The sequence below is a fragment of the Urocampus carinirostris genome, chromosome 19 (assembly GCF_059441175.1).
Source record: "Urocampus carinirostris isolate Australia breed hairy pipefish chromosome 19, RoL_Ucar_1.0, whole genome shotgun sequence".
Lineage (NCBI taxonomy): Eukaryota > Metazoa > Chordata > Actinopteri > Syngnathiformes > Syngnathidae > Urocampus > Urocampus carinirostris.
In genome coordinates, this window is record NC_142367.1 from 14,522,396 (window position 1) to 14,545,159 (window position 22,764).

The 22,764-nt window shown below is 40.8% G+C and overlaps 3 protein-coding genes across 3 annotated transcripts; 2 read left to right on the forward strand and 1 right to left on the reverse strand.

Moving 5' to 3' along the window:
• Positions 1-708: 708 nt before the first annotated feature.
• Positions 709-2,488, reverse strand: phf5a (PHD finger protein 5A). Its single transcript, XM_088323017.1, has 4 exons — positions 2,336-2,488; positions 2,060-2,083; positions 946-1,112; positions 709-880 (listed from the first exon to the last, which is right to left on the reverse strand). Exons 1-4 carry the CDS (start codon positions 2,385-2,387, stop codon positions 791-793), a joined length of 333 nt encoding a protein of 110 aa, XP_088179143.1. The 5' UTR covers positions 2,388-2,488; the 3' UTR covers positions 709-790.
• A 334-nt stretch (positions 2,489-2,822) lies between these two features.
• aco2 (aconitase 2, mitochondrial) lies at positions 2,823-14,317 on the forward strand. Its single transcript, XM_088323016.1, has 17 exons — positions 2,823-2,918; positions 4,238-4,380; positions 4,459-4,717; positions 4,789-4,881; positions 4,941-5,099; positions 5,169-5,319; positions 5,441-5,545; positions 5,672-5,763; positions 6,724-6,829; positions 6,898-7,055; positions 7,984-8,057; positions 8,117-8,228; positions 10,762-11,040; positions 11,114-11,305; positions 11,558-11,690; positions 11,756-11,877; positions 13,521-14,317. Exons 1-17 carry the CDS (start codon positions 2,883-2,885, stop codon positions 13,653-13,655), a joined length of 2,349 nt encoding a protein of 782 aa, XP_088179142.1. The 5' UTR covers positions 2,823-2,882; the 3' UTR covers positions 13,656-14,317.
• A 2,607-nt stretch (positions 14,318-16,924) lies between these two features.
• On the forward strand, positions 16,925-22,323 carry csdc2a (cold shock domain containing C2, RNA binding a). Its single transcript, XM_088324143.1, has 4 exons — positions 16,925-17,071; positions 19,878-20,100; positions 20,175-20,297; positions 20,450-22,323. The coding sequence occupies exons 2-4, from the start codon at positions 19,931-19,933 to the stop codon at positions 20,610-20,612; spliced, it is 456 nt and encodes a 151-aa protein (XP_088180269.1). The 5' UTR covers positions 16,925-17,071; positions 19,878-19,930; the 3' UTR covers positions 20,613-22,323.
• The last annotated feature ends 441 nt before the right edge of the window (positions 22,324-22,764 follow it).

A 22,764-nucleotide genomic window follows, 5' to 3' on the forward strand; every position in this document is an offset into this window, starting at 1 on the left:
AATAGACGTTTATATGAATAAATAAAGGAAAAATAGAATTTTTGAACCTTTTGCATTTCTTGGGATTGGGAAGTAATGGGTGAATGCATATGGGAGACAGCAGATTAAAACAAGTTGAAGTTAAAACTTTCACTTGCAAGATTTGTCGTGCCCTTTTAAGAATTTCTTAAATTCCCTTATTCATAATGTTCCCGATCTTCAATTGGTTAATGTAAATACTGACAAAAGTATTGATAATCGCAAGCTTAGTGTCCATGGTTGTGTTTTTGCTTCTCCCTTTAGCATTAAAACAAGTCCGAGGACCAATGAATGAATATAATTGTTACGGGATCTCTTAAACTGAAGTGAGAGAAATTAAGCATTGTGGGAAACATTTCAGCCAATAGCATATTTGCCTTTTCATGAAGTAACGCAAACAGATAGAAGACCAGGATTTTGTATAACATCGACCAATAGCAGGCAGGCTTCTCAGATACATAGCTCATATGCATGAACATCACTAACTTTGCATTTTGTATGTTTTTGGCCACGCAAAAAATAATTTGATGTCGGGACAATGGCATAATGAGGTGCCAAAAACATTGTATTTCACCCTGTAACGTGAAAATATTCTAGGATAGCGACGCTGTAACCCGGGGTCTACTGTACTTAATCCACCCGAAAACTTGTTCGACTTGGAGGAATGTAAAATAAAAGAACGAACAGAAATACAAAAGAGCTTTTATTGAAATCAAATCAAGGTCTTAGCGGAAATATAAGATTAAAAGAAAATAGGCAGGTCACGGTCTCTTCACCTCTTCTTGAAGCCATACTTCTTCCGCTCGTAAAAAAGATCTGTTTTGGAGCTTCCCAAATTCACAATCTTGGGACAGCCGTCTCGCTGTGAAAGAAAAACGACAACAATGTCAGTGACAAATTTAAAAAAAGGAGCTGAAATCCACTGACATCTTTCTCTTGGATGGTGCACTCTTTGCAGTAGTAGGCGTCTGAGACCCCTGGCCCTCCGCAGATGACGCAGCGGCCCTGGTAGGAGCCGTAATTGCACTCGTCACAGATTCGAACCAGTGTGCACGGCCTCACGTACGAATCGCAGATGACACACTTGCCGTCACCTGAAGCGGAAGGAGAAAAATGTACAGGCGCTTAGATGTTCCCACTTTAGGGTGTTTTCACTTTTGGGTGTGGAATAAGATGTTTTTATGGTCTCTCTTTACCTCCATTTCCCACACTATACGACAACAATATTTTTCACATGCCCATATGTACGGCATAATCGCCATGAGTCCCAAGGCTTGCAGTTATGCTAAATGATAAATGAAAACATAACCACAGAAACAAAGCTTGTGTTGATCAAGAAGTAGTAAGAAATTATATGGGTTGCTACTCTTGTTAAATTACATGGCCGTAATCAACCGACAATCAGGACCATTATAAAAAAAAAAAAGGTGATTAAAGAAAATAAATCTTTAAGGCTGGACAATCCTTGCAAGAAGTTTCAAAATAAGTTTTATTTATAATGCTCTGTCACCTTTTCCTTCTTATGCATTCACCTGCTACTGTACTAGACCAGCTAAAGTCACAAAACACCAAAGGTAAACAAAGTTAAAATTTTCCTCCTCATAAACTGTATTTTTTTTTTTAATACATGCACATGCATTACACGCTAAAAGTATTCACTATTTACTATTTGGGGATTTTACGTTTTTCAATGTTGTTTTGTGAGCTACCAGAGGTTCAGAACAAATCCGCTAATTATAGGTTTTTATCCCCTTCTCTACGGCAATTTCACTTTGCAATACCCTCCTCAGAACGGATTTAGTAATGTCGTATCCCGGGGGTCTACTGAAGACTGGATATGAGGTGAGCCTTAAGTCTGAGTTTTAAAAATTCTGGAATTGGCTCCAAACATTACTGAGCTCAATATCATATAAGTGATACTGAGTGCAAATAACTAATTTATATATATATATATATATATATATATATATATATATATATATATATATATAAAAAGTCATGTGTGGTTCATTTTGGGAATATGCATATAAGAAAGACTCACATTTTTCGCAAAGTCTCCCAATGGCTGCAGAAATGAACAAATAACACAAACAAGTTAGTCAGTTTACGTATATTAATGTCTGTTTGTATATAAATTATAATGCAGGTAATAACCATGTAAATTGTATGTATGACAGATACAACGTTAAGCTCATTTCAATTGGGTCTATGCTGTTAGCTTGATAGCATTAGCACGCTCAAAATATGACCATAACATGCCAGTTGAGGAAAAAAATGTTTTTACAGAATGGCAAACATAAAAAAATTTTTTACCTACCAACACCAGCTTGTTTTCTGCAGAAAATCAAATCTGGATGATGCTTTGCCATTGTTGGCTAACGTAGGTTTAGCGTAGCGAAGGCGGTAGCAATCAACTTTAACCTTTGAACCCCTGAACCACATGTCTTCCATTTGAACTACTGCCATCTAGTGTCATCATAGTTGTATTGTCTTAAATTGTCATCTAATAGTTACGTACTTACACCAATGATTTTTTTTTTCCTAAAAAATATAGTGAAATATTTGTGGTGTCATATGAGAATACATTATACAAAATCATAAGAAAATTAACAAAACGTAAAAGTCAAGCCTTGCAGCTACATAAAAACAAACGTTTTTTTTGCATAGCTTTTGCTGAACATTTATAAGAAACAAATCCAAACCGTTGAATCAAATTATTATTAAAACTTTTTGAAATGATATTGTAATTATAAATATATACCACGATTAAAAAAACATAACAATTATTTTGTTAGGACCAGAAGTACAAGTGATACAAAATCCTGACGTCATTACACAACGTCACATCTTTGTCAGTGAACAAAATGGCGACCTACTGTCTCACCGTAGCGCGACTTCAGGTAGGAAACAATTTCGCTTATTTTCTTCATTTTGCCCAAACTGTCATGTCATTGTTTGAATCTTCATTCTTTACTTTTTCTTGTCGCTGAGAATGAAATTAGTTCCTGACTCGTTCTGTGGCTCATAGCTGCTAGTGGCTAAGCTAGCCGGGTCATCGTGTCCCTGTGCGCTTCCAGAGGACAACAACTTGCATCGTATTGATCAAAAAAACAACATGCACTCATTTTAAAATTTGAATTTGTTTGATTTTAAACGCAATTTGATATTAAAACCATTTTATATAGTGCGCAAGGATATGTTGGTCTTACAAGGTTATCGCAAGGTTAGACGTGGAAAGGACTGAACATTCACCACTGTATATTTATATATAAATACAGTCTCTGAGGACAATCAACTGTCTTTATTGACATTGATTACAACGCAGTGTAAATTGTTTACAGCTATATTAGAGGTGACATCATAGGATGAATGTGTAATAAATGCATTAAAATATCAAATTAGGATTAAAAAAAATATACGAATAGGTTGAAAATAGACTGGCCTAAATTGTTTTTAGATCAGCGAACAGTGCAATGACATTAACATCAACATTGTGCTGATGTAAGAATGAAGTCACTGAAATGGAGTTACTTCTCAATGTAAATATTCAATGGAAAGGCGGTACAAAGTGTGGCTTCATTTATTGTATATGTTGTTAAGTTTGTGGTTTTGGATTTTTCGTGAGCTCATAAATTATTCTTCATAGGCAGGTGCTTTTTGTTTGTGACCCAGAGCCATCAAGCACAAACAACGGTGGAAAAACATATTGCCTATGTATTGTAGACTCATCTCATCTCATTAGCTGCACCGCTTATCCTCAGTAGGGTCGCGGGGGTATTGTAAACTTTATACCCCTATTTTATTTTGTTGTTCTTATTTTTGCACAATGTTGATGCTAATGTTTTTAAAGTATTGAATTGCACTATTTTCTGATGCAGTTTTTACAGTCTACAAGCACTACCTTGTAAATCTTGCCTATGTATCCTAATTTTCTTTTTCTTCTGTTTTTTTCTTCTTCTAGTCTTTTATTACATGTTTATCCTGGAGTGCCTCTTCTCATCTTGTTGTAAACATTGTAAACTACGTTGTTAAATCAACGACAATCAAGCCAGTTCTTTAATTTGCTCCCCCCCCTCAAATTTAGATGCATGATTTTATATCTATTCCTCATCTGATTTTTTTCTTTTTGGCACATGTCACCACCTCTTTACAAACAATTTATTTTTATTATCAGTGTATAAATGTCAGAGTATGAGAATTCCCTTGCTGTTTTTGGCAGGTTGCTCTGGGGCAGGGCGCCCGGCGCCTGCACGTGGCGGCTGCTTTCAGAGCCAAGGCCCAAGTGTCTATGAGCCGCTTCGAGCCCACCTCCTTCGTCAGCTACGAAAAGCTCCACTCCAATGTAACCGTTGTGCGAAAGAGGTAAATCCATATAATGTCAACAACTGCCCAGTACCCACTTTTAATTTGAAATGAAACCCGCTCCTTTTTCAAACCCAGACTCAACCGACCCCTCACCCTGTCAGAGAAGATCGTCTATGGCCATCTGGATGACCCCCACAACCAGGAAATCGACCGCGGGCGCACTTACCTGCGCCTGCGTCCCGACCGCGTGGCCATGCAGGACGCCACCGCGCAGATGGCCATGCTTCAGTTCATCAGCAGCGGCCTTCCGCAGGTTGCTGTCCCCTCCACCATCCACTGCGATCACTTGATCGAAGCCCAGATCGGCGGGGATCAGGATCTGGCCAGGGCCAAGGTGAGTTTTTGAGGGCGAAATGTGAGGATTTATAAAATATTTAAGCATCATGGGGACTCTCCTCATACCAGGAAGTCAACGAAGAGGTCTACAACTTCCTTGCAAGTGCCGGTGCAAAATATGGTGTCGGTTTCTGGAAACCCGGTTCTGGAATCATCCATCAGGTAAGACAAACGAAATTTAAAATGAAATCACAATTTGAGATTTTGTTCTCTCTCTTCAGATCATTTTGGAGAACTACGCCTATCCAGGCGTGATGCTGATTGGGACAGATTCCCACACACCAAACGGCGGCGGACTCGGTGCCATCTGCATCGGAGTGGGCGGCGCTGATGCCGTAGATGTCATGGCGGGCATCCCCTGGGAGCTTAAATGTCCCAAGGTCAGCAGAGGAGCCGGTTTATTCCAAGTTCTGAAACATTTCTGGTTAAAAATGATCTTCTTCCATAAGGTGATCGGGGTGAGACTGACAGGTTCCCTCTCTGGCTGGACGTCACCCAAAGACGTCATCTTGAAGGTTGCCGGGATCCTGACGGTCAAGGGCGGCACTGGAGCTATTGTAGAATATCACGGACCGGGTGTTGACTCCATTTCCTGCACTGGTATGTCTTTAAAATATAAAATTGACTATGATACACTTTTTTTTTGATTTTGAAATTCAGCTAGAATGAAAAGGAATTTGTTGTCAATTTTCATCAACTTTGGAATTCTTGTTGTGCACAGGTATGGCCACCATTTGCAACATGGGAGCGGAAATCGGCGCAACAACTTCCGTGTTTCCTTACAACCACCGCATGAGGACGTACCTGGAGAAGACTGGGCGCGGACGTACGTTATCTGCTCTCATTTTATTAGTTGAGAGAATCAAGATGAATAAGATCGTCAGAACAGAATATTGATATTTCATCACATTCACCCCCCCCCCCCCCCAACCCCCCCCCCCCCCCCCCCCAGAGATTGCTGCTCTGGCTAATGAGTACTCTGATCTGCTGGTGCCGGACAAAGGCTGCGAGTATGACCAGGTCATTGAGATCAACCTTGATGAGGTGAGTTTCCTATTTATCTATAAGAAGACTCCTTTTCAAGTCATTTACATCTTTCCCATATTTATCTTTGATTATTGTTAAGAATTTTATTTTTTTCTCGAATAAACGATTATTTTTAGATTTTTTTTATTAGGTAATATATAAATGTATTGTGTGGGCTTGGAAAAATTGACACAACATAAAAAAAAAATCAGATTACTTCATTCAATGCCAGATGTTTCTCTCAAATGGGAAGTGCGGGTGCCAGCTAACTTTTGCCATTATGACTCATTTTTAAAGGCCTACAGAAAATAGTTCTGTAGCTATATAGGTACAGTAAATATAAAAAGAAAGCTTCAACCCATATCTTTCACTTGAAAGAAAAGTATGTTTCTAGTTTTTACCATTGTTTGGAAAAAAACAGTCGAATATTAACAATACTTGTTCCTGCATCCTTTCACAAAAATATTTTTTTACCTTGACACTTTTTTTTTTAATTGCATTTGTGATGTCTCCAATATTTAAAGAATGCTTTCCATAAAAAAAGTGCACTTTGGTTGAAAAATAACATTAAACAAGGAACTTATGCAAGAAGTTTGCAAGTTTTCAGCACCCCATGTTTCCGGTGACCTGATCACACGTTTTCAATCACTTGGGGGGCCACCCACACTCTTTCAGTCTTTGGTTAGAGGGAGCACAGCAACACAAGGAAGTGGGGGCTGCTTCACGTGTGGACAAATATCTGATCGAATTCATTCCTGCCATCTAGTGGTGATTTATCGTGCTGAAATCATTCCCAGATGCTGGATACTTACTGATCAGCGGCACCAAACCCATTAGAATAAAATAAAATATATTTGTATGTCTTGGCACTTTGGGACAATGCTTCTGAAAACATATTTATGTGTTATGGCACTCCTTCAGAGTTAACAACACAAACATCTGATTCCCTTTTCACTTTATTTTTTTTGTTAACCGTAGCTAAAGCCCCACATCAATGGTCCATTCACTCCCGACTTGGCTCACCCAGTGTCCGAGGTGGGCTCCGTGGCCCAGAAGAACGGCTGGCCGCTAGAGGTTAAAGTTGGTAAGAAGTTGACGTCGATAATCGTCATTGGCAAAAGACGACTAACTTCCCATATTTGTGATTGTAAGGTCTTATCGGCAGCTGCACCAACTCCAGTTACGAAGACATGGGCCGCGCCGCCTCGGTGGCCAAGCAGGCTTTGGACAAAGGACTCAAGTGCAAGGCTCAGTTTACAGTCACCCCCGGCTCGGAGCAGATCCGTGCCACTATTGAGAGAGACGGTTATGTAAGTGATTTAATTTCCAGACTTTGGTTTGCTGATTAGTTTGAAGCTAAAGGACTACCAAGTTAATATGCCTTTCTAAAATAATTTGTTATAACTATGTCGTTCCTATGTTATTACCAGATGTTAACTATTAGAAGTTGGGTTCAAGTAGGCTCCGTCAACCATTAAACGTCTGGCAAGTTAGAAATCAAAATTCCTACAGAAGTGCAATAACCTACCACTTGTAAGCTATTTTTAAAACTGATCTACTCGGGTGTTCTCAAGGAGCAGCCTTATGCTCGCATCGGGGCTCGTATGGGTTTTTGAAATCCTTGAAAATGCTTACGTTTTAATGGTGTGTTTTCAAGGTTTTAAAAGTGCTTGAATTTTGGGTGAAGTTCAAATCCATGAAATGGTTGCCATGTTTTTTCTCAGAAGTATAACTCAATAGATGAGGCTAGAATGAAGAAAAAATAAAACTTAGTTTCTTTAACCACGATAGCCATTGCATTTCTTCCTTTGTGAATAATGGCAGCTGGCATTGTCATGTGGAGTGTCATCGCCCTCTAGAGGTGCATCAGGACAGGTGCATCAAACCAGGAGGCTACCGTTTTAATGAACAATGGCAAGAATTTAGAAATTACAAACAATGGAACAACCAACCGATTGACAAAAAAAGTTTGTACAGAGTAACAACTCAAATAGGCACCAAGTGTGCAAACGGTAAGTTAGCAACTTTATTTTAGTCAACAACAATCTTCTTTTGAGCGATAATCATGATAAAGAAAATTATTGTTATTTCTTCTTTTAATGGTACTTGAGAAATTGGAAAATTGTCCTCAATAGTCTTAGAAGGTGCTTGAATTTGGCCTTTAAAAAGGTTTAAGAACCCTGTTGCAAGCATCACATTGGTGATTCCAGTCCTTAAGCAACGGTTTTTCTTTTTCAGTCTAAGATCCTTGGTGATGTCGGGGGCGTGGTCTTGGCAAACGCTTGTGGACCCTGCATTGGACAGTGGGACAGGTGGGATACAAATTTTGGGCTAATGCTTCAGGGGTGATGCTAACTCCATTTTTCTGAAGACGTGACGTGAAGAAAGGCGAGAAGAACACCATCGTCACTTCCTTCAACAGAAACTTCACGGCCAGGAACGACGCCAATCCTGCCACGCATGCATTTGTCACGTCTCCAGAGGTAAAAATGCTAAGTTAAAAACAGAATCAAATTCGGTAACATGTCAAAGTTCGTCCCCATCGACCGGTTGTTGATTTTGACTGGTGTAACTTCCCATTAGCATCAGGGCTAGTGCGTCTAAACCCAGCCGGCCCCGTGTTCTCGCTGCGGCTGATGCCGACTTGGCTTTCCTAGTTTGCCGTCTTGCAAGCTTGGTGTTTTTTTTGTTACGGCTACCTCCGTGTATGTGTTTGATTTTTGCCAGCCTCGCAGTTTTTGAAACTTTTGGCTTGCCTTGGATTTTCTCGCTGTGGCCGTTTCCACCTTGGTTTCTCCAGATTGGCTTGTTCACTCGCCGCGTGTGGTTTTTGATCAGCTAGCCCCCCGTCGGCTTCGGGGCTCCTGTGTCCATTTGTTTGTTCCCGACCGGCCTTGCGTTGTCACTATGGCCGCTGCTGTTTTTGGGGCTGCCCTGTTTGTTGGCTTGCTGGGCCTGGCAGCTGCCTTCTACTGGTCATTTTGGCCAGGGCTGGTGTCCTTTCCCCGTCCCTCTCGGCGGACTGTGTCCTGGTCTTGTTGTGTTTCTTGTGTCGGCCTCCTTGCACTGTGTGCACTTGCGCGTTTGCCCTACAGGCGGCATTCCCGTCCTCTTTCCTCAGCCTTTTGCGTCCTTGTCCCGTTTCGCTTTTTGCATTGGATGTCTACTTATGCTGCGTTCGCCTGCGGGTTTGCCGAGCAAGTGACGCTTGCGCCCCTTCCCTCGGCTTGCTGTATCGTCTACCTGTTGCGCCGGACGCCTCTCTGTGCAGTGTGTTCTTTGGCTTTTGCCATGCAGGTGGTGACCCTGCCCTGTTCCTGTTGTACTGTTGGTTATAGATGCTTCTTTGTGCTGTTTCCCTTCCCTCAGCTTACTGCGTCGTTGTCCTGCTGTCCTGCTCTCCCTCCCTGTGGCGGTTAGCCTCTCCTCCTATTGGCGGCTCTCCATGTGGTACTGGACATTTGCCCTGTTGTGCATTCCTTGTATTTGGTCCGCAGCTGACCTTGTGTTGACGCTTGACTACTACTGCTTTTTGCTGTCCTCTTGGCTGCACGGGCATCCCTTGGTGTTGTAGATGGTTCTTGTGCTCTGGGTCAGCCCCCTCGTCTGGGCGCTTCTGCTACTGTCGCCGCCAATGCTCCTGAGTTTCTCTTCCCACAAGTTGCAGGTCGGTTGGGGTTTTGAGGCCAGCCCCCGTCACATCTTCTGCCTCCCCTAGTTTGGCGCAGGGAGTTCTCCGGCTTCTGTTCCAGTGCTCTTGCCATCTTTGGCTGCGTCAGCATTGCTCTTTCATGAGGTTGATGGCCCACCTTCTTATTGGTCTTCTCTCCGCATTTATTGGGTGCTTTCCCTTTTGAACATTGTTCAAGTTAGTCATTAGCTTACCCTTTTCTGACATGGGCACGCCGCCTGATTTGACTGGCGCGGCCTTTCCTGATTGGGGCCTCTGGGAGGGGGCTGTCTGCAGGATTTGGCCAAATAAGTTGCTCCAGTCAGGCAGGTCTAGGGGTCTCCCCCTTTTGCTTGCATGCCCTTTCTCCCGCTGTCTTGCCCTGCTGGGGGCTGTGGGCGCCCCACAATCAATTTGGGACGTCTGCCCGCCTCTTCCATGGGCGATCCTGTCTCCAGGCCCTGTCCTTTCTCCCTCCGGTGGACCTGGTTCTTCCCTTCCGGCAGCAGTTCAGTCCCTAGGCTTTGTCACCCTCCCGCCTATCTGTTTGATAGCGGTAGTTTACTTTTGCCGACCTGCCTTGGACCGTGGTGCTGGGCGGGTGGATCTGTTTACACATCCGCATCGCACCTTCCCACGGGTAATTCTTCAGGTGGGCTGTGGCTGTTAGCCTCCTTTTGGCTGGCCTGGATATGGTTCACTTTTGCCCTGGCCGTGCTTAGGTGTATCGTGGCCTGCCCCAGACTGGCGGGCTCTGTTATCCCGATGGGGGGATGGTTGGTGTCCCAACCCATGCCGCCTCCGCTCGTGTGTTTGGCATCCAAACGGCCTGGATTGGCACTGGGTGGTTGTGCCGACCAGCTCGGGCACACCACCGTTGGCGCCGGGGCGCTGTCTCCGTAGTCGGGGGCCACACGGTGGCTTTGTCCCCGTGCCGCTCCTGTCTGCCTCCCTTGGTGCCGCTTCCTGGGGGAGAACTTCTGTCGGTTCACAGTAGGGCTGCGCTCTTGCTTGCCTCGCCTCGGCTTCCGCTGAGAATGTTGGCGGGCTTCACGCCTAGTCTGCTGGCCCCACCGGGCTGCAGTGGCCTAATGCTGCCTTTGTCCCGGAGGCTTCTTCTGGCCCCTGTTTTTCTTTGAATGGTTTCTGCGTCTTACAGAATTCTCCAAGCACATATGAGCTACAGAATGATGGTTGTAGAAATTCATCAATTCAAACACTAAGGTGGCTTACCAACATTTTTATACAAAAAGTGTAATCCTTACACTGTTTGTACATCTATTATGCATTTTCTACGGAATATTTTCCTCTAATTTATAAGAAATAATCTGTTTAATCTCCTATAGATCGTCACCGCCTTGGCCATTGCTGGGACTCTCAACTTCAACCCGGAGACAGATTATCTGACTTCCCCTAACGGCGAGAAATTCAAACTTGACCCCCCCAATGGAGATGAGCTCCCTGCCAGGGACTTTGATCCAGGGCAGGACACCTACCAGCACCCGCCCGGCGATGGTGCCCGCCTCAAGGTGGACGTCAGCCCTCAGAGCAACCGCCTGCAGTTGTTGGAGCCCTTCGACGCCTGGAGCGGCAAAGACCTGGAGGACCTACGGGTTCTCATCAAGGTTCGAGCATCAAACTGAGATATTTGTTGCCGTCCTTGGCACGGATTCTCAAGAAAGATCTTCTGTTTTGCAGGTAAAGGGAAAGTGCACCACAGATCACATCAGCGCCGCTGGTCCTTGGTTGAAATTCCGAGGCCACTTGGATAACATCTCCAACAATATGTTAATCGGCGCCGTCAACAGCGAGAACGAAGCTATCAACTCTGTGAAAAACCACCTGACGGGGGAGTACGGCGGCGTACCCGACGTGGCCCGTCACTACAAGGTGAGAATTGATTTAGATCAAGTTTATTGTTCCCCTTAGGGAAATTCACTTCCACTGACTGTACCAGGGGAAAACAACAGGCATTACATTAAAAAAAACAGCATAATGACTAACATTTGTTCCAATTGTGGACGATGAGCTTGAATTTGGGCCTGTTGTTTAGAAGGCTGAGACGGGCCTTCCTGAATCTTATTGTCCTGTATCTGTAAACTGGCTTGCTTGAAAACTAGAATGACATGAGCTGGTTTGCAGGCCAACAGCGTGTCGTGGGTGGTGGTGGGCGACGATAACTACGGCGAAGGCTCCAGCAGAGAACACGCTGCCCTGGAGCCGAGACATCTTGGAGGAAGGGCCATCATCGTCAAAAGTTTCGCTAGAATCCACGGTACTCCATCGTCGAGATTGTCGTTTTTACTCGAGGTCTCAGCTGATCTTTCATCTCCGTTGTAGAAACCAACCTGAAGAAGCAAGGCCTGCTGCCATTGACCTTCAGCAACCCGTCAGATTACGATAAAATCTGCCCTGATGACAAGATCTCCATTCGAGGACTTGAAAGTTTCACTCCTGGAAAGGTGAGTGAATCTAGGATTCATTGGCTAATCACTGAGCCACAATGTCAAATTATTACAACAAAATATCAAAATATAATAACATAATATAATATAAACATTATTTTTACTTTATTCCAGCAAAGAAAAACTGTTAAGCCACAGAATGTAGAGATTGTTTTTCTCCATATAAAAGAATGGATACAACGGTTGCGTTAACCTTTTCCTTTTACTGTATTGTTATTTTTCTTTACCAAGCACATCATCATCAAAGTTGTGCTTGTTGTAAAACAAACTAGATTCATTTTCTATAGGCTAATGTGGGTGTCATCCATGTGGTGCCCGCCCCCATGAGCATCCCTGTTTTCAGCGGCAAGGCAAATGAGGGTTAAATAATGTGAGCACTACATTCAAGAGTGCCGTTGTCAACAGACTTGCGGCGCTCGCAAACAAAACGGCTCTTAGAAGTGGATGACGGGAGCTGGCTGCTTACTTTCAAGATGCTGATTTTCTCTTGTCATTGTATGAAATGCATTTCTTTTCAGGGATTCCCTGCTGTTGACTTAAATTTAGTATAAAAAAGGTTACATTTGTTCTGTATTTTATCTTTTTCGTTGTAGATTTATAACTATTTCAATTTGTTTTCGAAGAAGTGTAAAGCATTCAGAGCACATGCGTCAGGTCACGGCTTACACCGCTTTGCATGCACACTCGAAGAAAATGGCGACCGTGCTCAAATGATCAAACATGTATGATACTCGGCAGCATCGGCGCCGTGCTGTTTTCCTCCCCGCACACCCATTGCCAGAAGCAAAATGGACGATTGCCAGTGGCGTCATGCGCGGTTGGTGTTACGTGTGCAAGGGGCTTTAGTAGTTATCGGTAACAAAAAGGTAACTCTCGGCTTCTGAAGAGGGGATCGCTAAGTAAAATTGCTGTATTACCTGGAATATACACCGATACTAATTGGTTCTAAACTCCCAGTATTACTGATAAAAACATTAATGTCCTCCTCTGCTCAAACTGACCCACCACTTTGTTGTTAAAAACCAAGAAATTATCTTTTAGATTTCCATATTTTATTTAAATATTATGACTTTTCCTAAATTGGTCCAAACGGTAAAAAAAACTTGAAATGTGGTTTCTAATGCGCATTTCTATGTACGCTGTAGCAACAAGAACAAAGATGGTCTTAGTGTAAAACAACAAAATGGTGTGTAGAAAGTACTACTTACCTGTATTATACATGCAATAACATACTAAATAACAATTGAATATGTATGTAAAAGAAAAAGTATGTTTTATTTACCTTTTTAGTGTGACATGAGTTAGTCGAGTGGAGTAGTGGGTGGATGCAAACGCCGGAAGAATCTGTGATAACTGATTTTAAAATGTCCACCTGTGAGGATTTGTATCCCCTTAGAAGAATGTATTGCCTTGATCAATTTATTATTGCTAATAATTGTCCCAATAGTTGTTTATGGCCATATTCATTAGCATGGTAACTATGTGTATACCTGCTTTGTAGTTCTTGATAATCGCATGCTTCGTTTCAATGGTTGTCATGTTTTTTTTCTTCTCCCTTTAGCACCACTGCAATCTTTGCGATCCATAGCAAATACAGTGTCTGTCTACCGTACTTATGGAATATCTTTTTCCCCTCTCAGCCATTGACGGCCGTGGTGAAGCACAGCAACGGCTCTGAGGACGTCCTGGAACTCAACCACAGCTTTAACGAAACGCAGATCGAATGGTTCAAAGCCGGCTCGGCCCTCAACAGGATGAAGCAGCTGCAGCATTGAGAAACAAAAAACACGAGAGGGAAGGAGCAGGGAGGGAGTTTGTTTTCAAGATTCGGTTTGATTGAAGCGTTCAGACATCATGATGTGTGACTTTTGTGTCCAAGCCTAACAATTGCAACACTCTTAATAAGTCCCAACAGCTACATGTGACGGTGTGTGTGTGATACAACTTGGCAAAACAACTCCATTTGTGTGTTTAGTTATTTTCTTTTTCTTTTTAAATTTCTGCCCTTCCTTAATCCTGTCACTTTTGAATGTGATATTCTCCCTGCTATATATTTATTTTCAGTTCTTGTCCCATCAGAATGTTTTTGAGATTTTTTCCACCACAAAAAGGTTTTCTGTAAATGTAAAACTGTTACCGCAGAATTTTTAGTGTCTATTAATCTTTCATATTTTGAGGGAGGAATCATTAAGTCTGCAAATTCTTGTATATTGTTTGTCTATATGTGATTAATTTCTCCCACGTTGTAGAACAAATACGGACAGATCTCACTTCATTGGTTTGATGTATGTGGTAAAGTAATGAAAGGGGATGATCATATTTGCATATTAAAAGTGTGAGGAATGTGACTTACAAACATCATTTTGTGACTTGAAGAAGGCCAAATTTCACAATGGTGGAGTCAAAATGCAGCCAGATCAATAAACTATTGATAATGTGTCTGTTTTTTTAACTTCAAGGAACATATTCAGTGCCTCCCAGTTGAACAAAAGAACTTTCAGTAAAACAAAAAAGAATTGCTTTTAATACTTGGCAAAATGTATGAAATATCATGCAAATGATTTTTTTTAACGGTTGACAACTTGGTTTTCCTGTTGAACGGTGCTTTTATTACCTAAAAGTTGCTACCATGTTTGTCAGGCATTTTGCTGCTATGCTGTGCTCTGGCACTGGGTTTTGTTTGTATCAGACGATTCAGTGCCGTCTAGTGGTCAAAATTACACAATGAAGCTTTAAAAATAAGGGGGAAATAACCGATTGTAGGTGTTTCCTTTTGTCTTTTATTATAACTTGTTTACTGACTATACGAATCAGCCAGGTTGAAAGTAATGTATTTTTGTTACATTATTGACACTGCATCCCTAATGCCCCCGATAGCGGGTAGTTGCCTGTCATGGCTGACGCTGCTATCGGTTAGTTAGTGTGTATAAGGGAAAAGTGTGAAGCACATTGTAAAGTGCTTTGGGAGGTCTTCATTGGTTTGAAAAGCGCGATATAAATGCAAACCATTTACTTTTAAATGTTTGTTTAAAATGAAATGCTGGTAATTGAATTAAACAATAGACTATAGTTGTAGTAAATCGTTACTTAAAGTACAATAGTAGCGAACAAACTGATCGTGTTAAATATATCACCAACAGGGTTGGGTAGGGTTACTTTAACTTGATTACTTTCAATTACTTTTGGATTACTCCGATACCAAATATGCTAATAAAAGACAAAAGAAACTAAATATGAGTAAAATGACTCACAACACGTGGTAAGCTTTCTCTCCTGGCTTTGATCTCCGGAAAAACTAACATAAAACGCGACAGAAACAAAATGAAAATAATTCCAAACAGCTTGCCAACATCATTTTTGCCGTTCCGTGTATTCCGTTACTCTCCAAGCCTGCACAAAATTTAGGCATTTTATTCATATTTAGTTTCTTTTGTCTTTTATTAGCATATTTGGTATTGGAGTAATCCAAAAGTAATTAAAAGTAATCAAGTTAAAGTAACCCTGCCCAACCCTGATCACCAACTACAAGACGGCAGTGTTTTTCTCGTTTCTAGATTTTAGGTTGAGGAAGCCAGTTAACGTTCTCAGTATGTTATATCCTTTTTTTCCAAGTGAGTTTTTCTTCTTGACAAGTTCTTAAGAAGAATAGTCGATTGTTTTTAGTTAAGCAATGTATTATGAATCGTTAAGAAAACCCACAGCAAATATAAAAGCTCCAACGATTTTGTTATGTGTTTTTAAAGTGTAACGTACGCCACTAGATGGCAGTATATCCGTTGTTTCCTGAGGAAACGAATATGGTCGGTTGATATTACAGTACTGTATACCAGTGTTTTTCCACCCTTTTTTGAACCAAGGTACACTTATTTATAAAAAAAGTTCCGAGGCACACCGTCAAAAATGTTTGAAAATGTAGTTATGTCAAATATTTTACTGTACCACCTCATAAAACAGATAATTAGTATACAAAAAGAAAAAAATACTTAGAATAACAAAGAATGATGTGCTTTAATTTGTGTTTTTATTTTTTCAGTGCAATCTTAAACCGCTTTGTTGAACAAATTAAGTTAATAAGTGTACTGTGCTCTCATGAGCAGATAATTAGTATATAAAAAGTATATAAAAATCTACTGCCACCTACTGATATGGGTGACTACTACAGTTCCTTGTCTGAAGAAAGCAAAAATACTGAATATTGGCCTGAATTTTTGGAAAGAAAAAATCCAGCGGCACACTAGCAAGGTCTCACGGCACACTAGTTGAAAAACACTGCTGTATAGTATACTGTAGTGTCAGGATGACTACGTTTTTTTGTAAATTGAACAAAAAATAGATCAATTTTCAAAAATGATTTTAAATGTGTTTTTTTAAGAAAGGCCAGATTCAACGAATTAAAATCAACCTCGAACGTCACAAAGTGAGTCCATGTTTTTTTCATTTATAACTTCAGAAGTGTTTCCTAAATTGAGACTACAAATGCAGGTTAAAAAGTTGTTTTGGGATAAATTAGTTTCAAGAAGACAAATAGATTGTAATTTTAATTAATTTTAACAATAAATAACTGGCACTAGACAAATAAAAAAACGATTAAACATGCTGTAACAAATTAGCATTGAAAATCTCCAAAAATATTTTAATTATAACTTTAACCGCTAGGGAGCAGTGTGTATTTTATTTTATGATTTGAGACATAATATAGTCCCATCATGTCCCGTACTTCAAAATACATGTTTATACAAACCAAATTGATACTTGGTGTTTGTGTTGAATTACTCATGTATTCTATTTCGTAAAAATGCTCATTAAGTAATAAAGTGCAATTCAACTCATCTTTGGCAGTAGTGCCTTGAATTTTTATTATTAATATGAACTCTGTTTATCATTTATTTACACACCAGATGAATGAAATCTAAAATACTTTAATTCGTTAAACCATCGAACGTGACATTCGAGATACTGCCACAAATTAGCATCGAATGTCGCAAACAAGAAATCCTCGCTTTTTAAAAAAAAAATCTGTGTTGGTAACTCCCTCTCACCCCTCCCCTTTCCACTCAACTGATTTGGTACCGCCCGGGTGCGTTGCACATCCACGCAAACTCACGCACATCCACGCGCGGACGCCGACCACCTCGTCCAGCCGTGGACAGTTTTGATGACGTCATCGTTTGTGCGTCGTTTTTCATCGAAGGTAAGTGCAACATCAATGATGATGACATCCCGGATTTCTCACCGCTTTTAAAATAACATTCCAATTCTATAAAAAAATAAGAAAATGATTATAAAATATAATAACCAACGCTTTAAACGCATAAATGTGAGTTTGAAAAGAGAATCTGGCGAGTAGAATGTTCTAGAACTAAAAACGCCTAAAGGCTTTTTACTGTTATGAATTATTGAAACGGAGCAGGACATATGGCGCCATCACATGAGAGAGCGGAAAAAACAACATCAACAGGATGGAAGTTTCAAGTGTGCGATTGTATGAGAGGGTTGACGTGTCTCTCATACTGATCAACGGCACAATGTCATGCTTTCACGAGAAAAGGAGGCTGTTGGGATTTTCTCTCTCCCTCTTTTGTGTTAAAGTTTGTGTCTCTCACCCGGCCGATTTTCTTTTCGTCTGTATCCTCATTTCTTATCATGTAATGGACAGGGTTGGGTAGGGTTACTTTAACCTGATTACCTTCGATTTCTTTTGGATTACTCCAATACCAAATATGCTAATAAAAGACAAAATAAACTACCGGTAAATATGAATAAAATGATGACTCACAACACGTGGTAAGCTTTCTCTCCTGGCTATGATCTCGGGCAAAACGAACATAAAATGCGACAGAAACAAAATGAAAATAAATCCAAACAGCTTGCCAACATCATTTTTGCCGTTCCATGTATTCCGTTAACTCCCCAAGCCTGCACAAAATTTAGTCATTTTATTCATAATTCGTTTCTTTTGTCTTTTATTAGCATATTTGGTATTGGAGTAATCCAAAAGTAATTGAAAGTAATCCAGTTAAAGTAACCCTACCCAACCCTGGTAATGGAGTATGAGGAGCTACCAGGGACCAATTTCAGACTGAACTCTCACAATAATTAAAAAGTTTGAGAACAGGGGAGATTAATAAAAAAAAAAAAAGATCTGTTTATTTTCGAGTGATGTGTGAAAGCATCTTCGAAGCAGTCTGACTAATGGATTCAAATCATGTTTCAGTAGTGTGTCAGAGTAATTAAGTTAAAATCTAATACACTACACATCTCGGTGTTGTTTGGGAAAAATGTCAGGTGACTGTGTTTGAGCGCAGAATTTATTGTTCTGTACTGTGGATGTTTCGTGAATGTAAGGGGGAAAACAAACGATATTAGAATGCATTATTTTCATCAGGCTAAATGAGAGAAAAATATGAAATACAAGGTGTGAAAGGTTAGAATATCATCCATCCATTTTCTGCACTGCTTATCTTCAGTAGGGTCGCGGGGGTGCTGGAGCCCATCCCAATGAAAAAAACATGAACGGGAAGAAGTATATCTAGCATCGCAAACTAACTAATCAAACAAAACTTTAAAGTGAGACAACACAGGATATGTTCAACTAAGAACTACCGGTATACGAACAACACGAAGGGGAGGAGACGCAGGATATGTGGAAATACATTGAACAAAACATAAAAGTCGACGTGAGATGATATCTTTGAATAACAAGAAGACGTAAATAATTATTAAAAAAAAAAAACAGGAAAATAGGCAAGGTAAAAAGTAACAAACAAAACATGAAAGTTAGACAACACCGGATATTTTCGAATACTAACCAATTCTAACTGAAAAAAACAGCTAAAAAACACAACATACATTTAAAACACAAACTAACGAGACGAAATGTTAAAGGCAAAAGAGAAGTGGTGGCGTTTCAAAGTTTTAGTAGTGTAGTGTACACATACCAGTAGTATGTGAGCTTAATTCTACTATTCTCATGAGCAAGCATTTTAGTCATGTGTCTAAGGTATTTCAAGGATTTAGTTATTGGTACAGTGTATATATATATATATATATATATATATATATATATATATACATACACATATATACAGCCGCTGGCCTACTGACAATCGTTCGTAAACTGAACTTGTTCGTAAGGTGCTTCAGTGCTATATGTTGTATGTTTATGGTTTATATAAGTATGTTTAAGGCTTGTTTAAGTAACCTGTATTGTTTTTTACTAAATAAAATAAACATTTCATAAAATAATATGCTCTATAAAGATAAATAAAGTTGAGTTTAACTTACTTTTGGAAGATGCGCTTCAAGAGGTCCTCCTCCGTGGTACAAAAGCGCTCCGACCATTTTCTCAACCGCATCAAGCTTCCTTATTCCACTTTCATTTCAAATGAAACGGCTCGCCTTTTCTTTACACTTTACACCAACCATTTCGAATGGATGCACAAGATATTAAACAATAAAAATGTCAAAGTTCTCAGCGCGCTAGTGATACAGTATAGAATGTTGACACACAAACTAGGAAGAGGATTTCTTCTTCGGATTGGATGCTGGATGACCTCTCACAGCGCCACCACACGCCTGCGGAAAGAAGCCCTACAGTACTGTCCTGTACTCGGAAAAAGGTGCACACAATAATAAAATCGAACAAACAGCAATGTCCGGATATTTTTCCACATCCCGAAAAAAATGTTCCTATCTACCGTTTTTCGTAAGTCGAATGGTCGTACGTAGGGGAGCGTCTGTATATATATATATATATATATATATATATATGAGAGCATTGCAATAGTGTAATCTCATATAAAGGAGGCTTTTATTTTGGTGCGGCAAAAGGATGTCATCTGACTCCTCTGTGGCCTCAATAAACCAGCTAATAAAAGAGCTGTGGGCTAACATGTTTAATTATTCAGGTTACTTATCGAATCGGGCCAGCAGACAGTTAAAGAGAAATCTTGGCTTTGTTCGAATCCATACGGACTTCTTCTTTTGTCCTATATAAGTGGTTGCCCCACCTGCCGTGTATGGGGCGTGACCCTCCCCCGCCAGCCCCAAGATGTCCGACACTGAGCCCTCGTCCCCTCAGCCGCCCCCCGTTACCCCTCTGCAGGTTTCCTTCCCCTTCTTGAGGGAGGGGAGCAGGATTTGGGAGCGCAAGCCCCCCCAAGCTGGGGGGGGAGAGCAGCCCAGCCCGCTGCCCACCAAACGCACACGCACCTTCTCGGCGTAAGTTTTCCGAGCAATTAAAAAGCAAAGCAGTGGCATCTGTGTTGGAGTCCTAACTTCCGGGTTGTGTGCAGGACAGCAAGAGCAAAATCGAGTCCGGTGTTTAAGGGAGTGTGTCAGAACTTCTCCCGCTCGCAAGGTCACGGATTTATTCGGCCTTCTCATGGAGGAGAGGACATCTTTGTCCACATCTCAGAGTGAGTGGAAACTTCTCTGTTTTGCAGTTTTTGTTGTATATTAAAAGAATAAATAAATATACTGTAATTATAAATAGTTCAACATCTAGGGTCCATACACCTTTTTCTATTACACCAGATTTAAGGTTCGGTTTTCCCCCCCACCCCAACAGCATCGAAGGAGAGTACGTACCAATGGAAGGAGACGTGGTGACGTACAAGGTGTGCCCCATTCCCCCCAAAATGCAGAAGATCCAGGCTGTGGAGGTGGTCATCACAAACCTGAAGCCAGGGAGCAAGCACGAGACTTGGTCGGGCCAGGTCTTCAGTTCCTAGACTCTGGGGGGAGAACTCTCGTATTTTTCTCCCGTAGGTCGAATCGGGCACGTTGTGATGGGGACTGCAAGTAAACGACCGAGGAGGAGGAAGAATGGATTTGAGATCAAGCAGGGTTAAAATTGAGAGAGGAAAAAAACTTGTGATGCGATTTGAAGAAAAAAAATAATAAGGCCACAATATTAGGTGCACTTGCTTTATCCGATGGCAAATTCTGCTTTTAGTACTGTAATCCCTTGCTACTTTTCGCTTTGTACTTTGTAGCCTCAGTGCATCAGGTCGCAAAAAATATTTATCTAAAATAGTGAACTGTACCCGAGCATCAGCGATTCATTATCCCTAACAGGGTTGGGTAGGGTTACTTTAACTTGATTACTTTCAATTACTTTTGGATTACTCCAATACCAAATATGCTAATAAAAGAAACTAAATATGAATAAAATGACTAAATTTTGTGCAGGCTTGGGGAGTAACAGAACACATGGAACGGCAAAAATGATGTTGGCAAGCTGTTTGGATTTATTTTCGATTAGTTTGTCGCATTTTATGTTGGTTTTGCCGGAGATCAGAGATCAAAGCCAGGAGAGAAAGCTTACCACATGTTTTGAGTCATAATTTTATTCATATTTAGTTTCTTTTGTCTTTTATTAGCATATTTGGTATTGGAGTAATCCAAAAGTAATTGAAAGTAATCAAGTTAAAGTAACCCTACCCAACCCTGATCCCTAATCACATTTGCTGCGAGCAAGGACCAGCAGATAGCACTACTGTTGCCAGGAGTGTTGTTCTTGCCTACTTAAACTGAGATACACGGGTGTGGCTGTAATCTGTTATCTCTGGTCAACTATTGCTGATAAGCAGGGGCAGTCAACGTGTTTTTTTTCTGGGTCAGGCTGCTGAAGCCTGCCGTTTTTGCCCTCCTAAAATGAAAGGCACTGTTATGGCCGTGATCCATTATTCCAATTTGTCCCATGCTTCCTGCCTACAATGAGCTGTGATACGTTATCCCTAATTTATTATTGCTGAGAGCAGGGGACGGCAGCCCACATTTTTTTCCCCAGTTCGAGCCGCTGAAAAATGCCATTGGGGCCCGCTTAAATGAAATGCACTGTTTTGGGTGTAATCCATTATTCCCAGTTGACTGTTGCTGAGAGCAGGGGAGGGGCCAGCAGAGCACTTTCATTTCTTCGGTTAGGGCCACTGGAGTGTGCCACCAGGCCCGCCTTAAATTAACTGCACTGTTTTGGCCGAGATCCATTATCCACAGTCGACTATACTGAAAGAAGGGGCCGGGAACGCACGCATGGAAGCTTTTTTCTCTTATTTCTGCCTTATATTAATAGCACCTATGCGGCCAGTATCCATTATTCCCAGTTGACTATTGCTGCCAGTGGAGGGCAGCATTTAACACGATTGACGAGGGATTACAGTATATTCTCTAAATAGTAAAAATTAACAAAAAAACTAAAAATTAATACCGCTAGGTTTTGTTATTAACACCATTTCAGGTGTCGATTTTCTAAAAATGAAATAAAGGACGACATGAGGGTTATTGTTACAATACTTAGAAAGTGATGGAAGTAGTACAAGTATTTGTTATTTATTTGTTGACATATTTATTTGTAGTTTTTTTCTCTTACTGAATTTTAACCAACGGACTGTAATCAGATATTGGAAACAAAGATTAAAGATTTTCACCACTGGAATTTTATTCTCGGGTTTGCCTTTGTGTCCACTTTGAAACAATTGTGAATTGTGTATAATTAGGCCTGATATGATGTCACTGTTATTGTCCAGATAGAGATAAAAAACAAGACCCTATAATTAATCACTTGAAAGATTCTAAGCATTTTGTTCTCCATTTTAATAACATTTGCTTTTTAACAGAGGTAGTGGCGAATATAACGTCACTTGATGAGGAATGAGTGATATATTTTCCTGGCTAAGGCATGTTTGACTTTGAGTATTGGAGCACTTGTATGCTATTTAGATGTGACACATTCTCACGTAGCGAACACACCCTTAATCAGAAGAACTTTCTGCAATATCTGGTGCTCATAATATTTTGTCATTCTTGTTATTACTGAATCACAACGTATGGATCGTTTGAAGTTTTCCAATACTACATTTTGGAGTGATGTTTAGTGAAGCT